The sequence below is a fragment of the Phoca vitulina genome, unplaced genomic scaffold (genome assembly GCF_004348235.1).
Source record: "Phoca vitulina isolate PV1807 unplaced genomic scaffold, GSC_HSeal_1.0 scaffold9, whole genome shotgun sequence".
NCBI lineage: Eukaryota > Metazoa > Chordata > Mammalia > Carnivora > Phocidae > Phoca > Phoca vitulina.
In genome coordinates, this window is record NW_022589712.1 from 14,561,212 (window position 1) to 14,579,253 (window position 18,042).

General features: G+C 37.9%; 1 protein-coding gene across 15 annotated transcripts in view; it reads left to right on the forward strand.

Annotated features, from left to right (window-relative positions):
• SYNE1 (spectrin repeat containing nuclear envelope protein 1) overlaps positions 1-18,042 on the forward strand; it is a 437,497-nt gene that overhangs the window by 248,875 nt on the left and 170,580 nt on the right. For all 15 annotated transcript variants that reach the window (XM_032407632.1, XM_032407640.1, XM_032407639.1 and 12 more), the window contains 9 exons: positions 1,470-1,595; positions 2,947-3,123; positions 4,314-4,579; positions 6,145-8,305; positions 12,787-13,124; positions 13,319-13,463; positions 14,305-14,523; positions 15,945-16,204; positions 17,531-17,696. In XM_032407632.1, the coding sequence (XP_032263523.1) occupies positions 1,470-1,595; positions 2,947-3,123; positions 4,314-4,579; positions 6,145-8,305; positions 12,787-13,124; positions 13,319-13,463; positions 14,305-14,523; positions 15,945-16,204; positions 17,531-17,696 (3,858 nt within the window). The remainder of the gene's footprint in view (positions 1-1,469; positions 1,596-2,946; positions 3,124-4,313; positions 4,580-6,144; positions 8,306-12,786; positions 13,125-13,318; positions 13,464-14,304; positions 14,524-15,944; positions 16,205-17,530; positions 17,697-18,042) is intronic.

Sequence of the window (18,042 nt, forward strand, 5' to 3'; positions counted from 1 at the left end):
ATAAAAGTATACATAAGGTTGGAGCTTGACTCTAGTCAAGTTCATGTTCTAGCTAGGAAGATGAACCTGATACTGATGGTCAGCCTGGTAGAATAGAAAGAGCATGGGCGCTGTGACCAAGACATCAACTCTAGTAACTACTCAGCAGGGTGACCATGGGTATGTCACTTAATTTCTCTGAGTCTCGGTGGTTCCATATGTAAAGTGATGATTCTAAGTATACTTACTTCTGAAAGCTATGAAGAAATTCAAATGTTATACCACAATGTACATGATTTGTAAACAGAAAAGAGGGGTAGTTTGTGTTCCCCATGGGACATTTGGCAATGTCTGAAGACAGTTTTGTTTGTCACCCCTGGGAGTGGTGGGGATGCTGTTGGTATCAGCCAGGGAAACTGCTAAGCACCCAGCAATGATCAGGACAGCCCCTCCAGCAAAGATTTACTTGGCTTCAAATGTCAATAGTTCTAAGGTTAAAAAGGCATAGAGGCATAAACCCAACAAATTTGGATGTATGGTCAACTACCCTATAAGGTCTTCCATGGTTTGCCCCCCCCCCACCTCTTTGATCTTTGTTCCTACTGGGTCACTCTGCTCCAGCCTCAGGGCTTTGCACCTGCTGTCCCCTTCATCACCCCATGGCATGATTTGCTCCTTCCCTGAATTCAATTCTGTTCCTCAGAGAGGTCTTGGAGGTACATTCTTCCCAAAGTAACAGTGCCTTTCATCATACTCACTTTCCTTTATTCTGCTACGTGGTGTTTATCACTACCAAACATTGCATTGCATGTTTGTTTATTTGTTTATATATTATCTGTCTCTCTCATAAGAATGCAAGCTCCATGGAAACAAGGGTTTTGTTTGGGGTACTTCTTTCTACCCAGTATCTAACATAGAGCTTGCATACACTCTGAGTATCTTCATAGAAACACACCTCTCTGTGTTTCTGTGTATGTAGATCCACCTGTATCAGCCTTTCTTGGGGTTATGAAAAGGGAAGAGCACTATATGAACTTTCTGCAGAGAAAAAAAGCCCAGCCATCTGTATTTTTACCAAACTCTATTGAAGTCTACAAATGCACAACGACCTTTTCCTTTCTGTCTCCAGAATATGCAAAAACATGTGAAGAAGCAGGCCAGGGTAGGCTACTGATCCTTTCTCTGAAATGGAAAACAAGCTAGAATGAGAGCAGAGAATCTGGAAAGATTGTAGAAGTTTCTTAGGTGTTCCCCTTCCTAGACCATACAGACTAATTACATTGAGAAGCAGCTGCTGGACAAATGGATCCCTGCCAGGAATGCCTTCCTGCAAGTCACCACTATGTGTCATTTGTAACAAGGGTGAAAATATTGAGCATAGCAAGGTTATTTTTGAAATGTCAACAAAATACTACAAATGGTACAAATATTTGCTGTCTAAATATAGCATGTTTCTCTTTCACTCTGACAAGTTTGGTTTTTTTTTTCAGTTCAAACACTTCAGAGCTTTGCAGGAACAGGCAAGGACTTACTTAGATCTCCTCTGCTCCATGTGTGACTTGTCAAACTCTTCAGTGAAAACCACAGCAAAAGACATTCAACAAACAGAGCAAATGGTAAAAAGTTAAAAAATCACATTGGATTTGTCTGTTTATCCTCTTGCCTGATGTTAGATGCGAAAGAAAATATCTCCTTGGATTATTCTTTCCGTGATGCTCCTACAGCTATTATAATAAATAGATATTTGAGTTTCAACTAAGTCACGGAAAGTAAGCACACTGGTACTAATGCCACAGAACTGGAACATTTCATTCCATGGGACTGCCAATCATTAGTGTCTCTTTCCTCTCCTCTTTCCTCCTTAATTACCATTCTCTCCCCCTCTTTTCTGATTTTTCCACTCACATTTTTGTTCTTTTTTTCCCCAACTTTTTCTTTAGGTAATACTTAATATAAAAATGGTTCCTGATTCTTGCTTTATATTAGGGATGGCAGAAAGCATGCCATCCATCAAGACCCTCCTAATCCATGGGCAGTGACTGAGTGTGGTGTTGAGAAGGATTCTGAAGCTGTGTCTGGGCTCCATGGGAAAATGTTGTGAGGAGTTCACATTACTCACCCACAGCCGATGGCAACAGAGAAGCCAAGTGTTCTCCAGCGCTGCCTTAAATTTTGTCAAGGCAATACGTTTAGGTTTAAAAAAAAAAAAAAAAAGAAGACTTGGTTTTGATATTTAATTGATTGAACATTTACAGAATAGTAAAAGGGTATAAAGGAAAAAAGTATTGAAGAAGTTAAATAGTTAAATAATAATGTAGACATTAAAATAATGTAGTTTTTTTCTTTTTTTTATATTATCAAAGCAAATCTCTCTTTAAATCCCTGTGAAAGATGATGTAATTCATATGTATTTTTAAAGAAGTTATTTATTGAAATAAATTACCTGATTTTGAAAACCGGTGAAGCTGATCTAAAAATATATCCAAAGCATTCATTACTTGGTGTTTTGTAATTACCAACAAATGCACAATAGTGAACAATATAAGTCTTTTCTAGTTAACCCCAAGACCAAATTCATGAGACAGTCAAGCAGATGTGTCTCCTAAAATGCCCGATATAAAAAACCACTAAGGCAGCTCTGGCCTAAAAAAAATTATTAAAACTTCTAGAGCTTCACAACTAATTGAAATCACATGGCATAAGTCTTAGACACTTAAAGTCTTTAGAAAATATAAATATAAAAAGAAAAAGAAAATCTGCTCTTCTTCAAGCAAACAAAGAATTCATTTTGGCTTTATTACAGAGTGTGTGTGTGTGTGTGTGTGTGTGATGTTTGCATATACATGCATACCTGTACATGTATGTTGGCCTGTGTACATGGACAGCCTAAAGGATTACATGTCTGATTCACTAAACCTCAATGTTTCTGTCTATTGCTGCTAAGTTTTGCCTCTGTGTTCTCTTAAGATTGAACAAAGGCTTGCCCAGGCACAGAACTTAACTCAGGGCTGGGGAGAGATCAAGCACATGAAGGCTGAGCTTTGGATTTACCTCCAGGATGCTGATCAGCAACTACAGAATATGAAGAGAAGACACTCAGAACTGGAGCTCAACATTGCACAGAACATGGTTTCCCAAGTGAAGGTAGGAATTAATGGGTCTCCAGGGGAGATAAAGGAGACTCCGACTGGTATGTGGCAGCCAATCCTTCAACATTAGTATAGCTACTTAAGGAATGAGATAGACTCAGAACAACCTTCATTTGGTGCCAGGAAAGGACAGATGAGAAAGTAAACATTCTGATATTTTCTTGGAGCTCTAATTAGCTATTTGGATCGAAGGACATTCCCTCCGTAGCTTGTTTCTGAACAAAGCAGTTGTGGTTTAGTCAATAGAGCCAGAAGACGCTGCCACTAAACAAACATGAAGCCTTATTATTTACTAGCTTTTCATCACAATATTGCTAAAGCTGTAGGACTGTAAATGTATCGGTTAATTAAATCTATCTAACCTATAAAGTATGTATTAATATATAATTAATTTTATGGGGCGCCTGGGTGGCTCAGTCATTGGGCGTCTGCCTTCGGCTCAGGTCATGATCCCGGAGTCCTGGGATCGAGCTCCGCATCGGGCTCCCTGCTCAGCCAGGAGCCTGCTTCTCCCTCTCCCACTCCCCCTGCTTGTGTTCCTGCTCTTGCTGTCTCTCTCTCTGTGTCAAGTAAATAAATAAAATCTTTAAAAAATAATATATATATATATATATAATTAATTTTAAATGTAATAAAAATAGAATTTATATTATATATTTATATACAGCTTAAATGTAATAGAAAATTACTTAAAGTATATTAACTTGATTGGAAGTTGTACCAGATTTTTAACAAAATTTAAGATTTATTTTTGTCATGATTGTGAGCATTTATATTTTCTACTGGAATATTGTTTGCATACACAGAAAGAAGAATAGAGCTAAATTAGATTTTTTTTGTCAAAAGCAATGAACTTTAAAAATTTTTAGAAAACCAGGACTGCACTTTAAGATAAAAATATTACCTTTTTTTCTTAATGACTATAGTATTGTTTCACATTTATCAGTTTTCTTTATACTTTTCAAAGTAACATAGTAAAGGAAAATACCAGTTATCCTTTGATTCTTATATACTTGAAAATTTGTATTCATAAATAGGTATGATTTTTAGACTTTCTCTTTGTCCCTCATGACCCACTCATTATACATTCTTCAGATACAGTATTATATCTATGTCTCCCTCTGTATTTATTGGATGGGGTGGTTATTACACATCATTCATTTTGTTGTTGTTGTTGTCCTTCAGGATTTTGTTAAGAAGCTACAGTGCAAACAGGCATCAGTGGCTGCTATTACAGAAAGAGTGAATAAGTTAACCAAGAAGCAGGAGTCTCCTGAACACAAGGAAATAAGTCACTTAAATGACCAGTGGTTAGATCTGTGTCTTCAGTCTAACAATCTGTGCTTGCAAAGGGAAGAAGATCTTCAGAGAACAAGAGATTACCATGACTGTATGAATGTTGTTGAAGTGTTCTTAGAAAAATTTACTACAGAATGGGATAACTTAGCCAGGTAACAGCAATTCTCCAGTGGCTCACCAAAATGCTGAGCCAGAAATTTCCTAACTTTTAGAAAAATCAAAAATGTCTTAGATTTTAAATATCTATTATCTATCATTATAAATACTGATAAAATATTATTAAGAATCTAATGTTGTCATATGGCTACAGAGTCATGATTTTTCTTGCTCAGTATTAATTTAACCAGTGAGTAGAAGGAAAATGTTTGAAAACATTTTCCCCTATGACCTTAAGGGATATTCCAAAGACTGTTACACTGTAACTTCAAAGAATATCCCAAGAGAATTTCTAGTTTTGTTTAATTATCAGTTATGGGACTATCATCTATCAATTCATGAAATGAATCCTTCTTGAATCTATGTATTCTGTAGGTTTCTTGGCAATTCTGTAAAGTAGTACATTCTGTATAATTCAGTCAAATTGTCTTATACTTGTGGAATTCTAGAAATTAGTGAACAATCTGAATTCAATTAATGTGTGTCGTTTGTGATTTTGTAGCAATTGAAGCCCTCTTAGCTTGTTGTTTGACAAGGATTTCCTTTTCTGCCACATATACCAGGTCATCATATGGAAATCTTTTTCTATACTTCTGATCACTATAATTGTTAAAATCTATACTTCTTCTGCCTAGATTTATTAATTTGTAAAAATTAAAACTGAAAACATTATTCTAGATGTAGTTAAATTATAGTGGTGTTTTTGAAAGGAGATGCACTATTTTCTGATTTGTTTACTTTTCTTTGATGCTCAACAATCTACTAGTCTTTGGGATGAATCCAGTAAATATCAGCAAAAACCCGTATTTTGAGTTTATAATAGGCATCTCCATCTGGTTGACCCACAGACACCTTAGACCTAATAAGGCTTAAACAGATCTCATCATACTGCCTCCCAACCCTATTCCTCCTACTTCAGAACTGATCATTTTATAATTGAAAGAGACTTACAAGATTCCTTTTTCTCATGTGTGTTTTATCATCAAAGGGTTGAGAATTCTTTGCATTTCACACTTATTTTTAAAGATTTCTATTGATAAGCAAAAAATATCTCAGTACACAGATGAGTGGCTGTTAAAGTCATTGGTTGTATCTTACAGATTAAACTAGTGCTATATTGTTTATTGGAACTTCTCGTAGGAGAGCACATAGCTTGTGAATGATTTTTGAATTTCTTTAAGAATGCAGTAGATCAGTGCTTGTCAATATTTAGTGTTTACACAAATCATCCAAGAATGTTGTTAATATGCAGATCCTGCTCAATTGATAAGAGCCAGAGGAGGAAGCTAAAAGTTCATGTCAGATGTGATGGGAGGGCAGCATTAGCCAGAAGAAGAAGCACAGAGAAGTATCAAGGCAACTTGTTTTGGTTCAACTTCTGATACAGAAATATATGGGTCCATAATAATCACAGAACCTCTTTAGTAAACCATGAATTGAGCTACCTTAAGCTAAGACCATCCACTTTAAAAAAATGTTGAAGTGTAATTTAACATGGTATGAACATACATAGATATTAATCAAAGCTAATTTATTTGTATATCTTTCGATATATTTACAGATCTGATGCAGAGAGCACAGCCGTCCATCTAGAAGCTTTGAAAAAGTTAGCCCTAGCTCTGCAGGAGAGAAAGCAGGCTATTGAGGATCTGAAAGATCAAAAGCAAAAAATGATAGAACATCTGAATTTAGATGACAAAGAATTAGTCAAAGAACAGACAAGTCACCTTGAGCAACGTTGGTTTCAGCTCGAGGACCTTGTTAAAAGGAAAATCCAAGTGTCAGTCACCAACCTGGAGGAGTTAAATGTGGTGCGGTCCAGGTTTCAGGAGCTGATGGAGTGGGCAGAAGAACAACAGCCCAACATTGCTGAGGCCCTGAAGCAGAGCCCCCCACCAGATATGGCTCAGAACCTCCTTATGGATCACCTTGCCATTTGCAGTGAACTGGAGGCCAAACAGATGCTCCTGAAATCACTCATAAAGGATGCTGACAGGGTGATGGCCGATCTTGGCCTAAATGAGCGGCAGATAATCCAGAAGGCACTCTCTGATGCACAGACACATGTGAATTGTCTCAGCGACTTAGTGGGCCAGAGACGAAAGTACTTAAACAAGGCCTTGTCCGAGAAAGCCCAGTTCCTCATGGCAGTATTCCAGGCAACCAGCCAAATTCAGCAACATGAGCGAAAGATAATGTTCCGTGAGCACATTTGCCTGTTACCCGATGATGTGAGCAAACAAGTTAAGACATGTAAGAGTGCGCAAGCCAGCCTCAAGACTTACCAGAATGAAGTCACTGGACTTTGGGCTCAGGGTCGTGAATTAATGAAAGGAGCTACAGAGCAGGAAAAGAGTGAAGTACTAGGTAAGCTTCAGGAATTGCAGAGCATCTATGACACCGTTTTACAAAAGTGTAGCCATCGGCTACAAGAACTAGAGAAAAATTTGGTTTCTAGGAAACATTTTAAGGAAGATTTTGATAAGGCTTGTCATTGGCTAAAACAAGCAGATATTATTACGTTTCCTGAAATCAACCTAATGAATGAGAGTCCTGAGCTTCATACACAACTGGCCAAATACCAACACATTCTTGAACAATCTCCAGAATATGAGAATCTCCTGCTTACACTACAGAGAACTGGGCAGGCCATATTGCCATCGCTGAATGAAGTCGATCATTCCTACCTCAATGAGAAGCTAAATGCTCTGCCCCTGCAATTTAATGTAATTGTTGCGTTGGCTAAAGACAAGTTCTATAAAGTCCAAGAAGCAATTCTTACTCGGAAAGAGTATGCTTCCTTGATCGAATTGACCGTCCAGTCTCTGAGTGAACTTGAAGACCAGTTCTTAAAGATGAGCAAAGTTCCCGCTGACCTGAGAGTTGAAGAGGCTCTATCTCTTCAGGAAGGTTACAGAGCCCTTTTGGGAGAGGTGGCAGGCCTCGGGGAAGCAGTGGATGAACTGAACCAGAAGAAAGAAAGTTTTAGAAGCACAGGTCAGCCTTGGCAGCCAGACAAGATGCTGCAACTTGTCACCTTGTACCACAGGCTGAAGCGACAAACAGAACAAAGGGTTAGCTTACTAGAAGATACCACCAGTGCTTATCAAGAGCATGAAAAGATGTGCCACCAGCTAGAAAAACAACTAGAGGCTGTGAAAACAGAGCAGTCCAAAGTGAATGAGGAGACCCTTCCTGCAGAGGAGAAGCTCAAAATGTATCACTCCCTGGCAGGAAGTCTTCAGGATTCAGGAATTGTACTAAAACAAGTGACAGTGCATCTTGAAGATCTGGTTCCACACCTTGATCCCTTGGCTTATGAGAAAGCCAAGCAACAGATCCAGTCCTGGCAAGAGGAGTTAAAACTGTTGACTTCTGCCATTGGCACGACAGTGACAGAGTGTGAGAGCCGCATGGTGCAGAGTATAGACTTCCAGACAGAGCTGAGCCGCTCCCTGGACTGGCTGAGGAGTGTGAAGGCGGAGCTAAGTGGGCTGGTGTGCCTGGACCTGAGCCTACAGGACATCCAGGAGGAGATCAGAAAGATCCAAATTCATCAGGAAGAGGTACAGTCCAGCCTGAGAATAATGAATGCCCTGAGTAACAAGGAGAAGGAGAAATTCACGAAAGCCAAAGAGCTGATTTCTGCCGATTTACAGCACAGTCTTGCTGAGCTCTCAGAGCTGGATGGAGATGTTCAGGAAGCTTTACGCACCAGACAGGTTGGTATGCTAGGGCTTCTCTTTTCTTTTTTCCGCTCTGCTTATTTGTAAAACAGTTGTGAGAAATTCCTTAGTTTTTGTTTTTGGTTAGAATTGCTTCATTCAATATTTCTTTTCTTTTCTTTTCTTTTCTTTTCTTTTTGTTTGAAAGAGAGAGAGACAGGAGGAAGGGCGGGGGGGGGGGGGGGGGAGGGGAGAGAATCTCAAAAAGATTCCATGCCCAGTGCAGAGCCTGACTTGGGGCTCAACCTCATGACCCTGAGATCATGACCTGAGTGGAAATCAAGAGTCAAACGCTTAACTGACTGAGCCACCCAGGCACCCCTATATTTCTTTTTTGATACTACATAGAATCATCTTTAGTATCTTTATTGCTTACATGCATGGTATTAATCTCATGTATTCCACGTTTCGACTTGTCCTTGGTTATAACACCGTGATACCTCAGTTCTCTCTCACCTTTAGGAGAAATAATACATGATAGCACTAATATAATCAATACCACACATGAGTACATTAATGCTAAAATAAATTAACTAGCAGAGAATAATCAGTGATGCCTTTTTTAAACAATCTGAAGCCTGGCGTTTCTTAGATTAGCGCTAGATGAAGAGCCTCCAAAGGAGGCATTGTGGACAAGATGCAGTCCTGACCTGATGCTGAGCCACACTTCCTATGGGACCTCTCATCAGTTGCCCCTTCTCTTCATCCTTTCCTCATCTTCTCTTGCTCCCCCACAGCACAGCAGAAGCAAGACTAAAAGATTCGTTCACGACTTGACTTGGGGATGACAAAGAAATGAGAGTGTGCACAGAACTTCCCAGTTTGACAACCTAACTGCAGCTTGTTCTGAGGCTTGCAAGTTCTGTGTGTTCAAAAATAAGAGATATAATAGCACCCAGAAGTTTACTTACTTATCCTTTGGCTCTTTTTTTCCACATCTGTCCTCAGTCCCCAGTTCTATCCTGGTTGAACCAGCCATTTAAGTAAAAGAGAGTTTTCCTTAGGATAACATGGCAGCTAAAGCTTTGGAGTAAGGCACACCTGGGTTTTAATCTTAGTTATTTGATATTGGGAAAATGATTCACATCCCTTAAATCTCAGCCTCTGCTCTGTGGAGGAAGGATACTAATATTTCCTTCTTAGATTTATATTCTCAGTATAGGGCCTGATGGAGACAGAAGTAGCCCCCAATGAGTCTTAGCTATCACTTAACTTTTTTTTTTCCACATAGAATAAGGTTAACACTAAATAATAAATCTTTTTTAAATCTTAATATTTGGGTTTTTTTCAACCCCACAGGCTCCCAGGGGGTTCCCACCTGCCCCCTCACACCAATAATGTTAATATTTGGGAAAAATCTTGAGAAACTTCATCAGCTAAAGTTCTGACTTCTTAAACTATAGTCTAGTTAGTATACTTCAACCTTTTCAGGTTGATTCAAGGTCACTGTTAAATTTTTTTTTTTTTAATTTCCCTGTAGCCATAAAGTATTTAACCTAGAATGAAGAATCAGGACAGAAGTTACCTGGAATTTTCATTCCTGAGAAACATCTGTCCTGTTAGCTTGCTTCTGCTGATTTTTTTATTTTTGAACAAAAATCTTGAATCTGTTAAGTTGTCCCTACTTCTTCCATCTTGTGATTGATTGTCTTATTGATTGTCTTGGTCCCAGTAACTGAAGGTTGTGGTTCCAGGGGCATTACTCTCTCTACCACTGATTCTTTGCTTGGCCATCCACATTCTTTCCTTATTAAGTGCCATTCTTGCACATACTTTTCTGCGTCTGATTGCACAATAATGGCTTGTCTTGTCCAGTCACTGCTGGCCAGTTACAATCTTTCCTTTCCTTCTGGATTTGGATGGATTTCACTTTATGGGGTCAGCTTTCCATTCTTAAACTTTTCTGTTTTAGTCTCTATTCAAGACTTATGGACTACTAGTTCACTTCCACAAATTGCTGTTTAGTCTGGTGAATGCCAGTTTGGAAGTTTGGTGTTGTTATACTTCCTTCCTCCCACACCCATCTTTATTGAGGGTTAACTGACAGATAAAATTCTAAGATATTTAAAGCATACAATGTAATGGTTTGATATATGTAAACACTGTGAAAAGATTTCCCCCATTGAGTGAATTAATACATCCATCACCTCACATTTTTTGTTTAGGTGAGAACCTAAAATTTAATTTCTAATGTCTTCGCAAATTTCAATTATACAATACAGTGTTATCAATTATAGTCACCATGTTACACATTAGATCCTCAGACTTTATTCAACTTAAAACTAAAAAATTGTACCATTTTACCAATCTCCCCCTAGCCCCCCTACAAACCACTAGTCTGTTTAATTTCTATGATTTCAACTTTTTTTTTCTTTAGATTCCATATATAAGTGAGACCTTGTGGTATTTGTCTCTCTGTGTCTGGTTTATTTTGCTTAGCATCATATCCTCCAGGTTCAACCATGTTTTCTCAAATGACAGGACTTCCTTCTCTTTTAAGGCTGAATAATATTCATATATACCATAGTTTCTTTTCTTTTTTTTTCTAATTGAAGTATGGTTGATACACATTACATTAGTTTCAGGTATGTGACATAATGATTTGACGAGTCATATGTCATGCTGCGCTCACCGTAAGTGTAGCTACCATATGTCAACATACAACACTATTACAATACCACTGACTATAGTCCCTAAGCTGTACCTTTCATCCCTGTGACTTATTCCTTCCATAACTCGAAGTTTGTGCCTCCCACTTCCCTTCACTCATTTGCCCATCCCCCTCACCCACCTCTCCTCTGGCCACCATCAGTTTGTTCTCTGTATTTATGGGTCTATTTCTGCTTTTTATTTTCTTGTTTTGTTTTTATATTCTACATATAAGTGAAATCATATGGTTTGTCTTTGTCTGACTTCTGTCACCTAGCATAATACCCTCTAGCTCCATCCATGTTGTCACAAATGGCAAGATCGCCTTTGTTCTTATGGCTGGGTAGTATTCCATTGTGTATATATACCACAGCTTCCTTATCCATTCATCTTTCGATGGACACTTGGGTTGCTTCCATATCTTGGCTATTGGAAATAATGCTTCTATAAACATAGGGGTGCATATATCCTTTGAATATATGTTTTCATTTTCTCTGGGTAATTAGCCAGTAATGGAATTACTGGATCATATGGTATTTCTATTATTTAACTTGTTGAGGAGCCTCCATACTGTTTTCCACAGTGGCTGCACCAGTTTACATTCCCACCAACAGGGCATGAAGGTTCCTTTTTCTCTGCATCCTCGCCAACACTTGTTATTTCTTGCATTTTGATGCTCTTCATTCTGACAGGTGTAAGATGATATCTCATTGTGGTTTTGATTTCTATTGCCCTGATGAAGAGTGATGTTGAGCATCTTTTCATGTGTGTATTTGCCATCTGTAGGTGTTCTTTGGAAAAATGTCTATTCAGATCCTCTGCCCATTTTAATTGGATTATTTGTGGGGGTTTTAGTATTGAGTTATATAAGTTCTTTTTATATATTTCAGATATTAACCCCCAATTGGATATATCATTTGTGAATATCTTCCATTCAGTAGGTTACCTTTTTGTTTCATTGATGGTTTCCTTTGTTCTGCAAAAGATTTTCATTTTGGTGCAGTTCCAGTAGTTCATTTTTGTTTTTGTTTCCTTTGCCTGAGGAGACATCTAGAAAAATGTAGCTAAGGCCAATGTCAAAGAAATTACTGTCTATCTTTTTTTCTAGGACTTTAATGTTTTAGGTATCACATTTAATCCATTTTGAGTTTATTTTTGTATACTACATTTTCTTTAACCATTCATCTGTGGATGAACACTTAGGTTGTTTCCATACCTTGGCTTAGTGAAAAATGCTGCTATAACATAGGAGTACAGATATCTTTTCAAGATGATTTCATTTATCTTTTGGGTAAATACCCAGAAGTAGGATTGCTAGATTCTGTGCTGGTTCTATTTTTAATTTTAAAGTGGGATTGCTAGATTCTATGGTGGTTCCATTTTTAATTTCTTTAAGAACTTCCATACTCCTTTCCATAGTGGCTTTACCAGTTTGCCTTCCCACTGGCATTATACTTCCAACCAACTGAGACATTATTTCACTTTGGTAAATATTCAGCCTCTCATATATTGCAAAGCATTATATATTTATTTTTAAAAGGGAGAGAACAAAGCTTCAGAAGTAGTCAAGATACCACCAAAAAATTTCTATTCTACTTGTGTCCATGTTTATTTATTTTAACTGCCATAATAAAATCATAACACGAATAGGAGAAGGAAAAAAGTAATGGTGAATTGTGCCTAAAAAAATTCCACCGACTTATCAATTCACTTATATGCATATACCCACATGACTGAGGACTGGAAAAGAAGTGGAAAAAAAATTAAACTATTTCCAGTAAATACATTGCAATTGAGAGTTGATTGTGTTTGCCATTACTGTTTTTCAGGCTGCCTTAACTCAAATATATAGTCAATGTCAAAGGTACTATCAAGTATCTCAAGCAGCTAACGACTGGCTTGAGGATGCTCATGAAATGTTACAACTGGCAGGCAATGGCCTAGACGTGGAGAATGCAGAGGAAAATCTCAAAAGCCACATGGAATTTTTTAGTACAGAAGATCAGTTCCACAGCAATCTGGAAGAGCTCCAAGGCCTGGTAGCCAGCTTGGACCCACTCCTCAAGCCAACTGGAAAAGAGGACCTAGCACAGAAAATGGCTTCCCTGGAAGAGAAGAGCCAGAGGATAATACAGGACTCCCATGCCCAGTTAGATCTCTTGCAGAGGTATTAGAGTTGTTTTAGTCTTTATATTCCAGTGAAATGAATTTTCACATGGAAAAGAGGAATATGCCAATGATGTACATTAGCATGTAAATTCATTCTTCTCTCTTAAGTATCATTAGACATACTCCACCAGAGCTCTGCATAGAAATGTGTGATTTTATGTTGCTTATTGTCTTTTGTCTGACTTTTTCAAGATGTGCTGCTCAATGGCAGGATTATCAAAAAGCAAGGGAAGAGGTTATCGCACTGATGAATGATGCAGAAAAGAAATTGTCTGAGTTTTCTTTATCGAAAACTTCTTCCAGTCATGAAGCAGAAGAAAGACTGTCAGAACACAAGGTTAGTTTTGGTTGTTGTTTTAAATATCCTTTCATTGTAATTGTAATGGGTCTTTGTCATCTGAGAGTTCCAGAAACAGGTCAATAAATCTTCATTTACACCTGGTTGCATTTAAATATGAAAAGGATATTAAATGTGAAAAGGATACATTTAGTCACATTTCATAGCAGTGTGAACTTAATTAAATGCTATCACCTTTTTAGGATTCCTGTTGAAATGTGCAGCTAGTTTCACAAAAAGACCAGAGAAATTTGCTTCTGATAAGATATGACAATAAATTAAAGAGGGCACGTGCTGAATGGAGCACTGGGTGTTACATGCAAACAATGAATCATGGAACACTACATCAAAAACTAATTGATGTAATGTATGGTGATTAACATAATAAAAAAGATATGACAATAAATTTCAGTAAATACTTCCTGATAATAACTTCAATAAATTCAAATAATATTCAGATATTCATAACTGAGTCTCACTCATATAACACAGGAATATAAGGTGGAATGTAACATACTTAAATATCAAATTCAGTGCCTTATATTTTTGCTGCCTTTTGAAATTGGGAGAATGTTATCTCAAGTCGCAAATAAACTTTTCTTCTTAATAAAATATTTTAATAAATAAATTTTCAATAAAGACATAAATTTACCTTACCTCTTTAAAACATTCAAGCCTAAGTCAATTAAAAGTTAAGTGTAAAAGTAAGAGTTACCAGAGGAAAATAAAAATATGTAGGAACATTTCCTTTTGCAGGTCATTTTGAGCTTTACTAAAATCCATAGAACTTCTGAAAAATCAGTCTCTCCTCATAACCTCTTTTATCTTCTCCCTATCTCAGTCTTTAGTGTCAATAGTTAATTCTTTCCATGAGAAAGTTGTGGCCCTTGAGGATAAAACTTCACAACTGGAAAAAACTGGAAATGACGCAAGCAAAGCAGCCCTAAGCAGGTCGATGACTACTGTCTGGCAGCGCTGGACACGTCTCGGTGCTGTGGCTCAGGACCAGAAGAAGATACTGGAAGATGCAGTAGATGAGTGGAAAAGCCTTAACACTAAGGTAATTTCCACAACTGATGGGCTCAAAGAACTGTTTACTTGCTGATGACAATGTATTTTGAAAAACACTATTTTGTTTCCTTTTTGAAATTGGCTTTCTGAAAAGCAATAAACCTTTCTTTTTTAAGTCTCTGTTTCAGTGACATGAAAGCCAAATTATAAAATGCAATGTGCAATTTAATCCTAAATCAAGGTCTGATTATTTTTTTTTTAAGATTTATTTATTTACTTTTAGAGAAAGAGAGAGCAAGCAAGAACAGGGGGAGGGATAGAGGGAGAGGGAGAGAAAGAATCCCAAGCAGACTCCCCACTGAGCATAGAGCCTGACTCAGGGCTCAATCCCACAACCCTGAGATCATGACCTGAGCCAAAATCAGGAAGCTCCCCAGGGTCTGATTATTTTAATGAGAAAACTAAGCAATTAAATTTTGAAAGGAATACAAGCCCACTTTGCCCCATTTGCTAGGCTCTTAATAAAATTTTCTTACCCCTCTCTCTCTCTCTGTCTCTCTCTAAAATAAATAAGTAAATCTTAAAAAAAAATGGGGCACCTGGGTGGCTCAGTAATTTAAGCACCTGACTCTTGGTTTCAGCTGAGGTCATGATCTCATGGGTCCTGAGACTGAGCCCCAAGTGTGGAGTGAAGGGGGGGTCCCTGCTCAATGGGGAGTCTGCTTGAGATTCTCTTCTTCTGCTCCTCCCCCCACTCATGCACACACACACTTTCTCTGTCTCTCCAATAAACAAATAAATCTTTAAAAAAAAATTTCTTACCTGGCCCTGAAAAAGTATAAAATAGTTTTTTTGCCATGAAAATGAGTGGGAATTTCCAAAATCCTATGTTTAATTCCTTTTATCTTTTAAGTAGGCTTCAGTATTTTAAACCATATCTTCCTTGGTGGCGCCTGGGTGGCTCAGTCGTTAAGCGTCTGCCTTCGGCTCAGGTCATGATCCCGGGTCCTGGGATCGAGCCCCGCATCGGGCTTCCTGCTCCGCGGGGAGCCTGCTTCTCCCTCTCCCACTCCCCCTGCTTGTGTTCCCTCTCTCGCTGTGTCTCTCTCTGTCAAATAAATAAATAAAATCTTAAAAAAAAATAAACCATATCTTCCTTAATGACTCAAAGGCATACATTCATGTTAACATAAATATTGGAAAGAGTTTTTCTTTTATCTGTTTATTTAAAAAAAAACCAACCTTTTCTATGTTATGCAGTCTCTGATGGCCCTATTATTTTGAGATTAAATCTTAAAACCCAGAAATCTTCCCTTTCATATTAAGGAGATTGTTCATGTCCCTGAAATTTAGTTTATGCCGTCATCTTTAACGTGCCTCAGTGCCTTTGGGTCAAATGTGGCATTTATTGGAATTGCTCTGTCTTTTCAGTTTATTTTTGATCTTCACAGTATATACATTTGTCCTCAGGTTACAAAAGCCAGGGAAATGATTGATCAGCTGCAAGATAAATTACCGGACAGTTCTGCAGAGAAAGCCTCAAAAGCAGAACTCTTCACTCTTCTCGACCATCATGACACACTCGTTCTGGAGCTGGACCAGCAGCAGCTGGCCTTAGGTCTGCTGCAGCAGCAAGCACTGAGCATGCTCCAGGATGGAGCCACGCCGTCCCCTGGAGAAGAGCCATCTATTGTCCAGGAAATCACGGCAATGCAAGATAGGTGCCTGAAGTAAGCATACAGTTGCTTTCATTCTCTGTTACTAAACTTGGCCATGACCCAGAGGGATAAGCGTAGTATTAGAGTCTGGGGATGCTCCCATCATGCCGCCTTAAAAACGTGGGGAACTGTTCGCTTCATCCCTGCTTTTCATTTTTCTTAACTCTTCAAGTATTTATCTGAAAAATACATCCTAGTAGTATTTAGAAATACAGTGATGAGCCATACAGAATTCAGTCTCTACCTTCATGAGGTTTACATGTTCCGACAACTACGGAAGCATTTCAGCAGAGCATGGAAAGAGTGGTAAGGGCATATGAAGCACCTCTAGGAGAGGAATCAAGGAAGGCTTCCCTTCAGGAGGGGTGCTTATGCTGAAGTCTGGGCAGGCTTGAGCTAGGCAGTGAAGTGGGAGGAGAGGTTAGCCAACAGGGGAATACAATGTAAGAAAGCTTGGATGTGAGCATGTCACTTTCAAGGAGCGGTTGGGCGACAGGGCAATTCCTGAGAAATGAAGCTTGAAAGGTGAACAGGGGAGAGCTATTGAAAACTTCATTTTGATAAAGCTTGATAATTCATTGGCTAAATTGGAGGACAGGGAGATCAGAACAAGGGTAATATCAAAGTCCAGATAAATGATAGCTATTTACTGATAGTGAACTTAGTGGAAAGAGAAAGTTAATCTTGATGTGTAACCAGCCCGAATCACTTATTGGGCCAGAGGAAAAAATGTCAATAGATGATTTTATCCTGTATTAACTAATATTACTCATCCATAGCCTATATTCCCCTCTTCTGCTTATAGATGAATTCAGGATAATCTGACTTCACTTATTTAAACTTTTTTACCAAACTTTTGTCAATTCAAATAAAAACTTATACTTTGGATGTTGAACATTATTAACTGCCAAATTTCCAAAGCTTGATACTTTGTTTAGAGACTGGCTTCTAATAGCCACAAACATTCCAATTACACATTACTTTTAAGTGCTGATGATTCTGCACCATTTGAGTAGATTTCCAAAGAGGAAATAAATAAACAATCTCCAATTGTTTAAGATAGGAAAATTCATTGCAATTTAGTGGCTTGGGAGTGTGTCAACTCTCAGTTTTCCAGGGATAAATCATTGACTTCATATGACATATATTCTTCTGTTGTACTTGGCTTAAGTGTTACTGAACATTATCTCAGAATTTGGGGAAGTGTCTTTATTTGCAAAAAAGGATATGAGGCTTTAGTTTTTTTTAATGTCTGTTTTTGATAACATTATGTCATTGATTAGGGACTTCCTTTCATTTCAAATCCTCTTCTGGTTTCTCCCTTTAATGTTTCCGAAGCATGCAGGACAAAGTGAAGAGTAACGGAAAGGTGGTAAAGCAAGAGCTAAAGGAGCGAGAAGTTGTGGAGACTCAAATCAATTCGGTGAAATCTTGGGTTCAGGAAACAAAGGAATATTTGGGGAATCCAACAATAGAAATAGATGCTCAACTTGAAGAACTTCAGGTACCAAACTCTTCTTATTCCCTATACCCATCATTTTAAAATGTTGTCTTGATTTTAATGAGCTATGTTTGTTTATATTTAGTGAGTATTGAATTAAAATTTTTCAGAAATGTAACATATAAAAGGCTTTGAGTATTATTTCAAGGGACTTCCTTTTGTTCTGTATAAAGGGGACACACTTCTCCCCAGAGACTAAGGAAAGGCTTGAGTTTTTTTTTTTTTTAAGATGTTTCTCTAAGTCCACACTTCATATATTGATAAACAATACATAGTCTTGTCTCTGTACCCATAAAAATGAATTTCCTTATCAGGCTCCCAGAAGCTTCTAATTTTGATCATTTTTTTT